This window comes from Adiantum capillus-veneris, chromosome 16, assembly GCF_014529385.1.
Source record: "Adiantum capillus-veneris isolate H3 chromosome 16, ASM1452938v2, whole genome shotgun sequence".
In the NCBI taxonomy this organism is placed as follows: domain Eukaryota; kingdom Viridiplantae; phylum Streptophyta; class Polypodiopsida; order Polypodiales; family Pteridaceae; genus Adiantum; species Adiantum capillus-veneris.
In genome coordinates, this window is record NC_140946.1 from 62,114,846 (window position 1) to 62,128,630 (window position 13,785).

A 13,785-nucleotide genomic window follows, 5' to 3' on the forward strand; every position below is an offset into this window, starting at 1 on the left:
AGCGAGGAGTGTCGAGTGGGGTGGCTCCTGGCGGAGTAGGTAGAGGTGTGTAGCTTCTAGGAACAGTTAGCCGTGCAAAACCTGGCGTAGATGGCGATGCTGTGGCTGGTGTGGGGGCGGGCAAAGAAGGGGAGGGTAAAGAGCCTCGTCGAACATGAGGCGGTGTGGAGGCATCGATGGCGGAATCCCCACAACAACCGCCACCGCCACCACTAGAGCGCCGGTGTCTAGACGAGTGTGAAGCTCGTCTCGTCGACGCCGAAGCTTCGGAGCGCGCCGAATGCTCCAAAAGAGAGGGAGATGCGGATGGAGTAGGAACGCGCGATGATGCGCCAGAGCGATGACGCTCCACGTACCACTGTCTCTGCTGCGGTGACAAAGAAGAAAGAAACTCCTCATCATCCATACCTGCATTAAACACACGAATATTTAAACTTAATATTGAATGAATAGAGTAGACAATGACGCAAAGACCATTAAATACAATGACGTAATGACGCATATAAATACAATGACGCAATGAATCGAGTGATAGAAGAGGCAAGTCGAAAACTCAGAATTTTCAATCAAAAGATGTGAGCGCGAGTAGAAAAGAGCGTTATACACCATGGAAGGTACTTAGAGAGCCAGAGCTTTTACAACACGGAGCAAAATTGTTCAAATACAATATATGTGGCTTTAAGAGATCTCTCTCTCATCCTCGCATAACTCAGCATAACTTCCTATATCTATATAGAGCTCTCCGTTTAAACACATATCCTCTGTTTCATTTTGTAGCTCCTCTGCATGCACCCCATATAGAGTAGTAGCATCTTGATGCTCGTCTGGCACCACCGCAGCGGCTTCTGATTGAGCATCTTCTATGATCTCCTCCATTGATGTCGTTGTGATTGGCACATGGTAGCCTTCATACGTCCTTGCACTACGAGGGGCTACCTCTATGACGTACCACCGGTTTGATGTAGACTTTGTAGGATGAAATATTACCTGCCAGAGCCACATAACTTACATGAGAGCTTTCAAGCACATAACTTGTAAAAGGGGGATGTTAACTATTTACATACTTACTTGTTCACAATGCTCGGGTAGTACGAAAGTGTCTCTTAGGTGAGTCCATTTCTTAGTAGAATCCACATTTCTAAGGTCAACTCTGGCTCCCAAAGTATCTTTCTTGCCGGTCAAATGGTCCCATAGTAGATTACCCACATTCTTGAATATGTGCATTGGATCGAGCAAGTGATTGATCATGAGTCGGGGCCAGTATGGTAACTCGTACCATAGAGATAGTCTCTTCATCCCTGGAGGCAATCCGTCATCGCACATCTCCTTCTGCTCTAACCATGCTTGTGCAGACATCCTTGGTGGCTCTCTTCCCAAAAAGCCGTCGCGTAACACATGATTCTCTGGAAGATACGCTTGATGACCTTCGTAGATTTGCTTCTTCAGTGAGGGTGCCCTACGTGCATTCAGTCTAGGTCCACATGTGACACATGCTCTGTATCCGCTTGTTTGAAGCCCTGCATGTATACACATGATAATAGATCAACTATGGGAAAAAACAAGATTTACAGTGTCTGAGTGAGGAGTGTCAATAGATCACCTGAGCATTCTGTTAGCCCGGGATAGTCATGCATGGTCCACATTAGAATGCCTCTGATCAAAGCATTCCGTCGTCCTGTGTGTCGGCTCATATCCACCACCTCTATGCCAATCCACAATTGTTGTAGCTCTTCCAATAGTGGAGGAAGATACACATCCATATTCCCCACTTTATATCGCCCTGGCACAATCAAGCTTAGCCATAGGTGCCCCTTCTTCGTAGTCAACCACGGGGGAATGTTGTAGTTGACGATGACAACGGGCCATACACTGTAAGATGTTGATCTTTGACCCAATGGATTTACGCCATCCATAGCCAGGCCTAAGCGCAAATTTTGAGCTTCCCTGGCAAAATCCGACCATGTTCCATCTATATGTTTCCACGCTATGCAATCTGCAGGAATTCGTAGCACACCATCCGAAGATTTATTCTCCTCATGCCATGATGCTAGGGCGGCCATGGACTTACATTCGAAGAAATGCTTGATGTGAGGAAGCAGAGGGAAATGTCGCAAAACCTTTTGTGGAATTTTTGTCCCGTGGAGATCTACTCGATATCTTTCGGAATCACATTTCGGACACTTCTCCATGTCTATGTATTCCCCTCTGAAAAGAATGCAGTCATTAGGACAAGCGTGGATAGAATTGTAATCCATCCCCAAGTTTCGCAAAATCTTTCTTGCTTCATCTCGGGAATCTGGCATCACATTGTCAGCTGGTAGTATGTGCTCTTTCAGCAATCTACACAACATAAAAATATGATAGTCGTGTAAAAATATATCAGATCATTATACATTTAGAGTTCTATTAAAGTAAACTAATTGTAATAGATCACCTGAAAAGCGCTGTGACGCTAGTGTCACTCCATCCAAACTTTGCCTGCATGTTGAGAAGAACCAGGAGTGCTTTCAATCTAGACATACGTGCTCCATTATACAATGGCGTATCGGCTTCACTTTTCATATCATCATAGATAAGCCTTTCTGAATCCATGATCGTCTCGATCATTTCATCAATCTCGGGCTCAAACATTGCCTCGTTGGGAATGTGCTCTGCATGATCATCCCCCGAGCTGTCAGAGGCTACATCTTGTGGCCTCACATATGCTGCTTGACCAAAGCGCCTGCGAACACGTCTATTGGGTTGCAAGATTGCTGCTTGTTGGCCAGCGTCAGAGTCCGACGAGTTATAATTGGCAACAACTCGATCTATAATAGATGGATCGAACTCGCCAAATTCGCGAACGTGCTGCAAAGAAACACGTCTTGTCCGTCGCACAGCATGCTTGCATTGATTACAAGGACATAAGACCCTCGTTGAGAGATAGGTGTTTCGGTTGGACGGTCCCACATCCTCGTCGCTACTCATAATGAGGATAAAAAACTTATAACCTGGACAACAAATTTAATATTCTATTGGCATTCTTCGTCTTATCTCTCTCTCTCTCTCTCTCTCTCTCTCTCTCTCTCTCTCTCTCTCTCTCTCTTTACCTCACATTCTCTAGTCATGTCCAATCCCCGCACACCTCGGTCTAGAGGTGCACGGAGATCAGAACCACCGGGTTATAATCTCGTATTTATTGGTCAATACCTATATTTGTGGGTACAAGAAATCTACACACCCACGTCTACATGATACTGCATGTAGTGGACAAAACCCCTTTGCCTCTTCTCTAGCTGTAGCACTTCACTTCATCTTAACATCTTTTCACAGTAGATCTTTTCACTGTTCGTCTAACTCTAAACCTTAAACCGTAAGTAATTCTTGCGTGGACTCGATCTAACATAAATAAGCGTAAATCTAACTAAAAATAAAGCTAAATTTAATTTAACGTAAGTCTAATGACTAGAGGTTGTCTAGATGGTCATTGTGTCGGGGATGTAGTGACTCTTGCCGCCCTGAAGATCCACCTTCTTCCCTATCTTCTGAAGACATTTCACCAGTACTTTTGGATCGACGGAGCCCACCATGAGTAATGGCAGCAATACCCTATATTCCATTGAGGGCTTTCTTCACCCGCTTCATGCAGGCATCGCAGTCTATGGGGACCTAAATCTAATCTAATATAACGTAAATCTAAATCTAGCTTAAATAAACGTAAATCTAGTTAAAAATAAACCTAAATCTAATTTAATGTAAGTCTACATATAACCTAATCTTTAACGTCTTTTAAGATAGTTTCCTACGACGTTATAACTCTCTTCTTCTTGTGTGTGCGCGCGTGTGTGGATGTGTGTGCCAATAAAAAGAGATAAATGGTATAACCTTTCTATCACCCATGCCAAGTATGATAGATTGATTATGCCATTTCCCTCTTGAATAATAGATCTTGAGTTCAACTCCTCGTCGGCTAGATCTTTAGGTCTTTTAATTTTAATTAGTTTCCTACGACGTTAAATTAGTTTCTCTCTCTTTCTCTCTCAATGTGTGTGCGTTTTTTTGGATCGTATGCATGTTTTCTCTCTCTTTTCCTCTCTCAATGTGTGCGTTTTTTGTTTATGCATGTTCTCTCTCTCTTTTCCTCTCTCAATGCGTGCGTTTTTTGTTTATGCATGCTCTCTCTCTCTTTTTCTCTCTCAATGTGTGTGTGCATTCTTTGTTTATGTATGTGTGTGTGCGTTTTTGTTTTTGTTTGTACTCTCTCTCTCTCTCTCTCTCTCTCTCTCTCAAAAACACTATGTGTGTGTGTGTATGTGTGTGTGTGAGAGAGAGAGAGAGGGAGAGAGAAAGAGGGGAAGGGAACATGAGAATGAGGAGAGGGAAGGAGCATACCTGGCTCTCCTTCCTCTCCTCGTGTGTGTGTGTGTGTGTGTGGAGAAGAAAAAGAGAGAGAGAGAGAGAGAGAGAGAGAGAGAGAGAGAGAGAGAGAGAGCGTTACCTGCTCCTTGCTTGAGGGCGCCGAAAAACTCAGATCTGAGATCTGAGTTTTTGGGCGCGCTCGGTTATTTTTTTACCCCAGCCGGCGTCGCTATGAGCGTCGCAAATTTACAAAGAAATTTGCGACGCTCATAGCGACGCTTATAGCGACGCCGGGATATTTTTTTTTGAGCGTCGCTGTGTGAGCGTCGCTAATATGAAGAGCCTCTTGTAGTGAGAGCGGGGTGTATTTCCCTACAGGGTAATGCCTTTTGGCTTTACCAATGCCCCGGCTACATTTCAAAGACTAATGACCCATGCATTCAAACAATATCTCGGACAATTTCTAGATATCTACATGGATGATCTTTGTGTTCACTCTCATCGACGAAGTGACCACATCACTCATCTGGGAAAAGTCTTTGAAAAATGCAGAACGTATCGTATTTGCTTAAACCCGAAAAGATGCATCTTCATGGGTAAGACAAGGTAGAATTTTGGGCCACATTGTGTCCAAAAACGGAATTTCAACTTATCAAGAAAAGATACAAATAATTGATGCACTACCAAGACCAACGAAGATAAAAGAAGTGCAAGCATTTATGGGGCATTGCGGGTACTACATGCATTTCATATATATATGTATGCTGTAATAGCTAAGCCATTGTACGCCCTCATAATTAAGTTCGAATGGATGGAAGAATGTGAGCAGGCTTTCCAAAAATTGAAATAGCAATTAATTTCGGCTCAAATTTTGCAAGCCCCTGAATGGAGCAAAATCTTTCATGTCCATGTGGATGCATGAGCCTATGTCATCGGGTGCATATTAGCCCAGCCAGGAGAGAAGAAAATGGATTTTCCCATTTGCTACTCCAGTCGGTGGAAAGGGGAAAACAAAAAAACCACCAACACACTCAGTGAATGCTTCTCTATAGCCCAATGATCTCACAACACCCCTATCCCCTAACAAACACACACCTAGACTCACAATCTAGCAATGATTATTGTCCAAGCCCGGTTCCGCCCAACCCATACTACACCAAACCAGTTGAAAATCACGTCATGATAGCTTCCTCTAGGGCACTATATACCCACTTATAGGCAATTCCATAACAAACAATACACGAAACTCTATCAAGTCCCTTGGATGCTCCCACTTTCCTTTGAGCTTTCAGATTGGCACACACCGCTATGAGCATAGGAAACACTCACATACTTGTACTCAAAGTTCATGCATACACGACATATACATATAGGCATGAAAGAGAGAAGGATGAGATGAAATTTTCATAGGCAGTGGAAATAAAGAGGCTCACGGCACTTTGACTAATTTTGAGAGTATACAATGATGGAATTCTTCAAAAATGGCCTTGGTGTAATCTTCTGTGAGTCCACGATTGATTTTGGCAAGCTCTCTTTGTTTTGCTTACCGCCAAACCTCTGGCGGCCCTCCTCTTTGCATAATCCTTGTTGTGGTTCCCTACTCATTTTGGCCCTACACACTAGCCCTTTGATAGCTCTGTCTCCTCTTACTTTGTCTTTGGCACTTGCAACGGCCCCTTCTTGTGCCACCACAGCCTTCAAGAGATCTAGCCGCCACCAACCTATGGCTGCTCCCTTTTCTGCTTTAGCACCACCCTTTGCTATGGCGACCCCCCTTGTATACCCAGCATGTTGTTTTTTTTCCTGGTGATGGTGGCGTCTTCTGCATGCAGAGCCCAGCTCCTCTCAACATGCTCAGCTTTACTTGGCCTTTTCATGCCATGTGCTTTCAACTTCTCCTCTTAAATAAACCCTTAAGTTCCATTTTCAGCCCTCCACAATCTTGCAGGAGCCGCCCTTGCAATTGGCAAGCCCCCTCCTTTGCAACGTTGGCCCCTCCTTTCTGTGCAGCTCGTGGCCCATGTGCTACCAAGCCCGACAAGATCTGGCCCTTTCTGCTTACGGGTTCATCCCCTTGCGCTACCAAACTCCATCCTCCTTTGCTTGCGTTGGTGACACACAAAGCTATGGCAATTGTGCTTCTCTTTCGTACTCAGCATCTACAGCCCCTTCCCTCCTATCAGCCCTCTGCAACCATCTGGCGGGCTCCTCTATGCAGCCGGCCCCGTTATCCGCTCCCACCTGCCTGCTACTGGATATGGCACCCCGCCATTCTTCCTTGCTCTAGCCTTCCTCTGTGGTGCCACCCTCGGCCCACTGCAGTGCCATCTCATGCACTCCCCGGTCTTGCATGCCCTCTAGATGGCGGCCCTTCCTCTCCTTTCCCTTACTGCTTTCCTTGCTGCAGGTCGTAGCACAGCCAAAAAAAAAACATTGTTTTTATTTTTTTAGTCTTCAACTTCAGCTTGCTATTTTTAAAAAGATTCGATCTTGGCCTCACATCACACGCACTCCATGGCTACTTTTTCACGACATACCATAGGAAAACCACTACATTGCTTGTTGGCAAGCATCAAGACTCTAGATATTCAAGTTTTGGTTCGAAGATCCCAAACACGACCGTCGCGATTGTTTTTGGCTTTGAGCTCAATGCGACATCCAATTGACGAATGGCAGAGCACCGTCACTCAAGCACATAGAAAACTTAGAAGCACTGATCTTGACCACCCATCTGGTATACATACCACAATTGCACCACCTTTAAGCTTCTTGACTAATAGAGCTCATAATCCACAATTTGACCCGCAAAATACCTAATCTGGCATACATATCCCAAGTCAGCCTCCTCCACCCTGCATCGAGTACATGCTCAAGCTTACCACCATCATCCTACTGACTTCAACACACCTACTGTTGGCTTCTTCCTAGGTCAATAGGAGTTGGGTGCCCCATCATTGCCCAACCCCTCGTTGAGCATTCATGCTCAATCGTATCATTATTTAGGTAATATATCATTTTATAAGAAGAAACTGATAGATACTATGTACAAGAGCTAGATAAATAGCAGTAGATAGATAGAGAGAGACATTTAATGGCTGTAGCACCTACCTGGGTCAAATGGAAAGCTCAAAGATTCCCTAAGCATGATGTATAGTCTAGTTGGATCAAATGTAAGGCATTGGCTGTGGCCATCCACTTGTAAAGCATGCACATTGAAGCCCTTCTTTGCACTTGTAGGCCAATAGACACGCCACCCTTCCTGCTCTTCAAAGCATGGAGCTTTGTCACCCTGCATCCATAAGTCTTCGTGTTCGCTATAAGCACACTTTCCATCACTTGAGAAACCTGAATCATAAGCAGCTATCCTGCCATTTGCTACTACAGAACCCTCCATGGTATAGTCCACTTAAAAAAACCTCACCACCACTGATACAAAGATACCTGTAAAGCAACCTCCAATAACACATGTATCCATAGCATCACATAAAGTAGCAAAACCCTTGCATTTGCCTCCACCTCTTGCATAGCCAAGCAAACCTGATCCCTTTGCAAACATGTATCCAAATCTTCTAAAATTGGCATCAAAACCAACTCTTCAGACTTAAGAGTATGACCTGCTAAAGCTTTAACCTTTTCTTCAAATACCTCATCACCTGCAAGGTTAGTGGCACCTTCCTCTTTGCATGGAGCCTCAATCTCATAGGCTGCACCTGTATCAGCTTCCATAGAGTCATCTGCCGGAGCTAGCTCTCCACGACCACAAACCAACTCCAAAACTTCAAAGTGCACCTCGACATGCCCATCAAGGCAAGGTTGCCCCACCCCCTGCATAGACAAATCAACTTGACATACCTCTGCTTGTGCTTCTAGCTCCTGCAAGTCATCCTCAAAAACTTGCTCTTCAATTAGGTCAGGTGCACAATCAAACCATACCTCTTCCTCCAATAGGGACTCACCATCACGAGACACAAGATAGGGCTGCTCGACTGGCCTGTTCACACAAGGCATCTCCACACTTGCACTATGCTCCTCTTTTACCTTCAGGTGACTGGCAGGCAACTCGTATACATCTTGGTCCACTTCATCTACATGAAAAACATCATAACTTTCATACCTACAAGACATGGACTCCGTCTCCCAAATGCTATCTGTGTCCAAAGCACTGCTAGAGCTATGAGAGCTGTCAGACTCCTCTTTTGAACTTGCCAATTCTTGTACCACTGCTACCTTCCTTGTTGCTGGTTCTGGAACCAACACTTCTCCTTTGAAGTCTTTTATCACTTTGTCCTCTTGAGCAAGCAAGCTAGGTGGCACCTTGAATATACCCCTCTGTATCCTTTGAGACCTGGTTGGCACTTGTTCTACCTCTTCTATCCTGGCATCAGCTTCACGTGCTTTGATCACATTCATATCAATAAGAAAAGGAGCTTTTACCTCTTGATGCTCATCAATCTGTTTGGGCCTAGGTCCACTGGCTGTCGCGAGGTCCTTGGATCTTCATAATTCACACTCTCACGAACATAGGGATGCAAGCAAGATAGAAACCTTTCTAGCTTTAAGTATCCCGCATTGGTTGCTTGGGTAGCAGCCACAAAATCCCCCCAATAAGCTTCAAATTTATCAACAAAAGCATCAAAATTTTCACTTACGTTCTTTGCATTTGCTTCCGAGACTGACACCACCTTTTGATACCACTGTAAGAATTGCTTGTGAAATCCGATCCAAGTCTGCTTGTGTGCATCTTCTAAGCCATCGAACCAAACTTTTGCTTTACCTCGCAGCACCAAAGGTAGAGTCTGGAGCTTTGCTTCATCACCTGGCATCCGCAATACCGCCAGCACAAATGGCTCAAAATCGGCAATCCACTCGTCAGTATCTTCATCTCCTTTGAACACTGGACCAAACTCTTGCTTCATCTTGACTCACGAACACCTTGTTAGGAAGCAATCAGTGGATCCTCAGTATCAGTGGATCCTCAGTGGGGGCACCACAAGATGGAAAGGGGGAAACGAGAAAACCACCAACACACTCAATGAATGCCTCTCTATAGCCCAGTGCTCTCACAGCACCCCTATCCCCTAATAAACACACAACTAGACTCACAATCTAGCAAAGATTATTGTCCAAGCCTGGTTCCGACCAACCCATAATACACCAAACCAGTTGCAAATCACGTCATGATAGCTTCCTCTAGAGCACTATATACCCACTTATAGGCAATTCCATAACAAACAATACATGAAATTCTATCAAGTCCCTTGCATGCTCCCACTTTCCTTCGAGCTTTTAGATTGGCACACACCACTATGAGCATAGGAAACACTCACATACTTGTACTCAAAGTTCATGCACACACGACATATACATATAGGCATGAAAGAGAGAAGGATGAGATGAAATTTTCATAGGTAGTGGAAATAAAGAGGCTCACGACACTTTGACTATTTTTGAGAGTATACAATGATGGAATTTTTCAAAAATGGCCTTGGTGTAATCTTTTGTGAGTCCGCGATTGATTTTGGCAAGCTGTCTTTGTTCTGCTTGGTGTAACCTCTGGCAGCCCTTCTCTTTGCATAATCCTTGTTGTGGCTCCCTACTCATTTTGGCCCTACACACTAGCCCTTTGATATCTCTGTCTTCTCTTACTTTGTCTTTGGCACCTGCAACTGCCCCTTCTTGTGGCACCACAGCCTTCAAGAGATCTGGCTGCCACCAACCTATGGATGCTCCCTTTTCTGCTTTAGCACCACCCTTTGGTATGGCGACCTGTATACCCAGCACGTTGTTTTTTTTCCTGGTAATGGCGCCGCCTTCTGCATGCAGAGCCCGACTCCTATCAACTAGCTCAGCTTCACCTGGCCTTTTTACGCCATGCGCTTTCAACTTCTCCTCTTAAATAAACCCTTAAGTTCCATTTTCAGTCCTCCACGATCTTGCAGGAGCCGCCCTTGCAATTGGCGAGCCCCCTCCTTTGCAGTGCTGGCCCCTCCTTTCTGTGCAGCTCGTGGCCCATGTGCTACCAAGCCCGACAAGCTCTTGCCCTTTCTGCTTAAGGGTTCATCCCCTTGCTCTACCAAACTCCATCCTCCTTTGCTTGCGTTGGTGACACCCAAAGCTATGGCAATTGTGCTTCTCTTTCGTACTCAGTATCTACAGCCCCTTCCCTCCTATCAGCCCTCTGCAACCATCTGGCGGGCTCCCCTATGCAGCTGGCCCTGTTATCCGCTCCAACCTACCTGCTACTGGATATGGCACCCCGCCACACTTCCTTGCTCTGGCCTTCCTCTGTGGTGCCACCCTCGGCCCACTGCAGCGTCCTCTCATGCACTCCTCGGTCTTGCATGCCCGGCCCTTCCTCTCCTTTCCCTTACTGCTTTCCTTGCTGCAGGTCGTAGCGCCGCCACAAAAAAAACATTGTTTTTATTTTTTTAGTCTTCAACTTCAGCTTGCTATTTTTAAAAAGATTTGATCTTGGCCTCGCATCACACGCACTCCATGGCTACTTTTGCATGGCATACTGTAGGAAAACCACTACATTTCTTGTTGGCAAGCATCAAGACTCTAGGTATTCAAGTTTTGGTTCGAAGATCCCAAACACGACTATCGCGATCATTTTTTGGCTTTGAGCTCAATGCGACATCCAACTAATGAATGACAGAGCACCGTCACTCAAGCACATAGAAAACTTTTAAGCACTGATCTTGACCACCACCCATTTGGTATACATACCACAATTGCGCCACCTTTAAGCTTCTTGACTAATAGAGCTCAAAATCCACAATTTGACCCACAAAATACCTAATTTGGCATACATATCCCAAGTCAGCCTCCTCCACCCTGCATCCAGTACATGCTCAAGCTTACCACCATCATCCTACCGACTTCAACACACCTACTACTGGTTTCTTCCTGGATCAACAGCAGTTGGGTGCACCATCGGCAACTAAACAACATAGAGAGAAATTATACCACCACGGAAAGAGAGGGTTTGGGAATGATCTATGCTATCAAAATTTAGACACTACCTTCTACCAAACAAGTTTGTCTTCTTCGTGGATCATCAAGCACTTGTTTACTATATCTAGTAAACAAACCTTGCAACACTGGAAGAATTGTTCGCTGGTTTATACTGCTGCTTGAGTTTGAATTCACGGTGGTAGTAAAAAAGGGGACCACACACCAAAGAGCAGATCATCTTTCACGACTATTTCATGGGGAAGCTCCTGAGGGTGTCGATGATGACCTTCCCAATTCATATTTGTTTAACATTGAAATGCTGCCGAGATAGAGCGAAGAGGTCATTCCTCTACTCACAATTGGCTCATTGCAGATAGAAAGACAACCATCAATTATCCATCAAACACGAAATCTCCAGCTTTTAGCAACACGATTGTACAAACACGGTAAGGATGGGATACTTAGATTATTTGTACAGCCGGAAGATACCACCTACTACCTCAAACAAGCTCATATACAAAATACGGGATTTCACAATGGTGAAACACAGACAGGCCAACGACTACAGAGACTGGGTGTCTACTGGCCAAACATGGAACAATGTCCATACATATGTAAATTCCTGCGATCATTGTGTAATGCAACCCCCAGCGGAACATGCCACCATGTTTCGTGTAGTATAAACACCTAAATGGAGTGCCCACATAGTTGAGTACTTAAAAAACCAAACCTTCCCATTGGAATGGGACAAAGCAAGAAAGAGAACTGTCAAACACTATCTGCTCATTGCCAACCAACTGTATAGGTGGGGAAAGGACAAACAACTATGGTTGTGTGCTACAGAAAATTCCGTTATCCTAGATCAAGCACACTCAGGGAGAAACTTCTCTGCTGATAAAACGGCAAGGCTCGTGCTACACTCTGGCATATGGTGGCCAACCCTGTTTGAGGATGCAGAGACATATGTCAAATGATGTGATGAATGTCAACGCACAAAACCACCCCAAAGGAGAGATGAAATGCCACTGAGGCCAATGATGGGTGTATGTGCTTTTGCCAAATGGGGCATTGACTTCATTGGCCCCATCATACCTCCAGGATACAGGACTCACGCACAATATATCATTGTAGCAACAAACTACATGATGAAATGGGCGGAAGCAAAAGCAACCCAAAAAAATGATGCAAGAACTACAACTCAATTCCTTTTTGAAAATGTCTTTACGAGATATGGACTACCAATCAAAATAGTGAGCAATAGAGGAACACACTTTTTTAATGACGTCATTAATTGAAAGCCTCCTTGACGAATTCATGGTGGTCCATCACAAATCGGCACCCTATCACCCACAAGATAATGCGTAGGTAGAGAGTACTAACAAAATTATGCACCGTGCTCACCAAGATAGTCTTCGACTCAAGGAATGATTGGGATCAAAAGCTACACACAGCCTTATGGGCTTACCAAGTAGCTTTTAAAACTTTCATTGGAATGACTCCCTTTAACTTGGTATTTGGGATTAATGTGATCCTACCATTGGAATTTCTAATCAAATCCCTAAGAGTGGCAACACAGTTCGGATGGACGGGCCATGAGCTATCGGAGAGACTAGACACCCTAGAATAATTAGATGAAACCAGACTTAGAGTGATAGCTGGGATATATGCTCAGAAAAAACAAATGAAAGCTTTTCATGATCAACACGTGATTGGAAAGGAGTTCCAAAAGGGGGATTACGTTCTCATGTATACCCTCAAACAACACTCCAAAAAACTCAAAAAGCGAAGAATGGGGCCTTTTGTAATACATGATATATCGCAAAGTGGCGCCATCAAACTTGCAACATTAGCAGAAGAGGAGATGCCTAATTGGATGAGTGGATGCAGATTAAAGAAATATCTTCTTCCGCTAACACTAGACGAACTCGCAACACTCCATGCAGCAGCTCAACGCAGATGTCAAGCACATGACATTCGGGAACAAGCACAATAGGAAGCCAAACTCAGAATATTAAAAAGCAAAGAACAAGCAAACTTATAGGGAAAAGCACAACAGGAAGTGGCTATTGAGAATGCTCCAATAGCATCCATACAAATGGAAGCTACATGGTTAGGAGGAATGGATCTACGTATTCATTTACAACTTGTCGACGGCACCATCGAACGAGCCTTAGTGGACACAGGGGCTAGAGCTAAAGTGGTTAACTACTCCACTTTCAAAAAAATCACACGGGAACCTCTAATGCCCGACACTATGGGGTTTAAAGTAGCAAACAAAGGCACTATGGACAGTCTTGGCCACATAAATTTACGAATCACCATTGATGGAATAGTTTATCTTCATCAATTTCATGTGGTTGAAGATCAACATCTTAACAAAGCATTCATTCTAGGAGTGCTGTGGATGCACGCTTATCAAGCCACACAAAACTTGCAGGACAACACTTTACTCCTTGCACACGAGGGCAAATCTTTCGCCATGCAATTTGT

General features: G+C 44.5%; 1 protein-coding gene across 1 annotated transcript; it reads right to left on the reverse strand.

The window, feature by feature from the left end:
• Positions 1-5,752: 5,752 nt before the first annotated feature.
• Positions 5,753-10,680, reverse strand: LOC147439157 (uncharacterized). Its single transcript, XM_086484255.1, has one exon. The coding sequence runs from the start codon at positions 8,746-8,748 to the stop codon at positions 7,756-7,758; it is 993 nt and encodes a 330-aa protein (XP_086340381.1). The 5' UTR covers positions 8,749-10,680; the 3' UTR covers positions 5,753-7,755.
• Between the last annotated feature and the right edge of the window lie 3,105 nt (positions 10,681-13,785).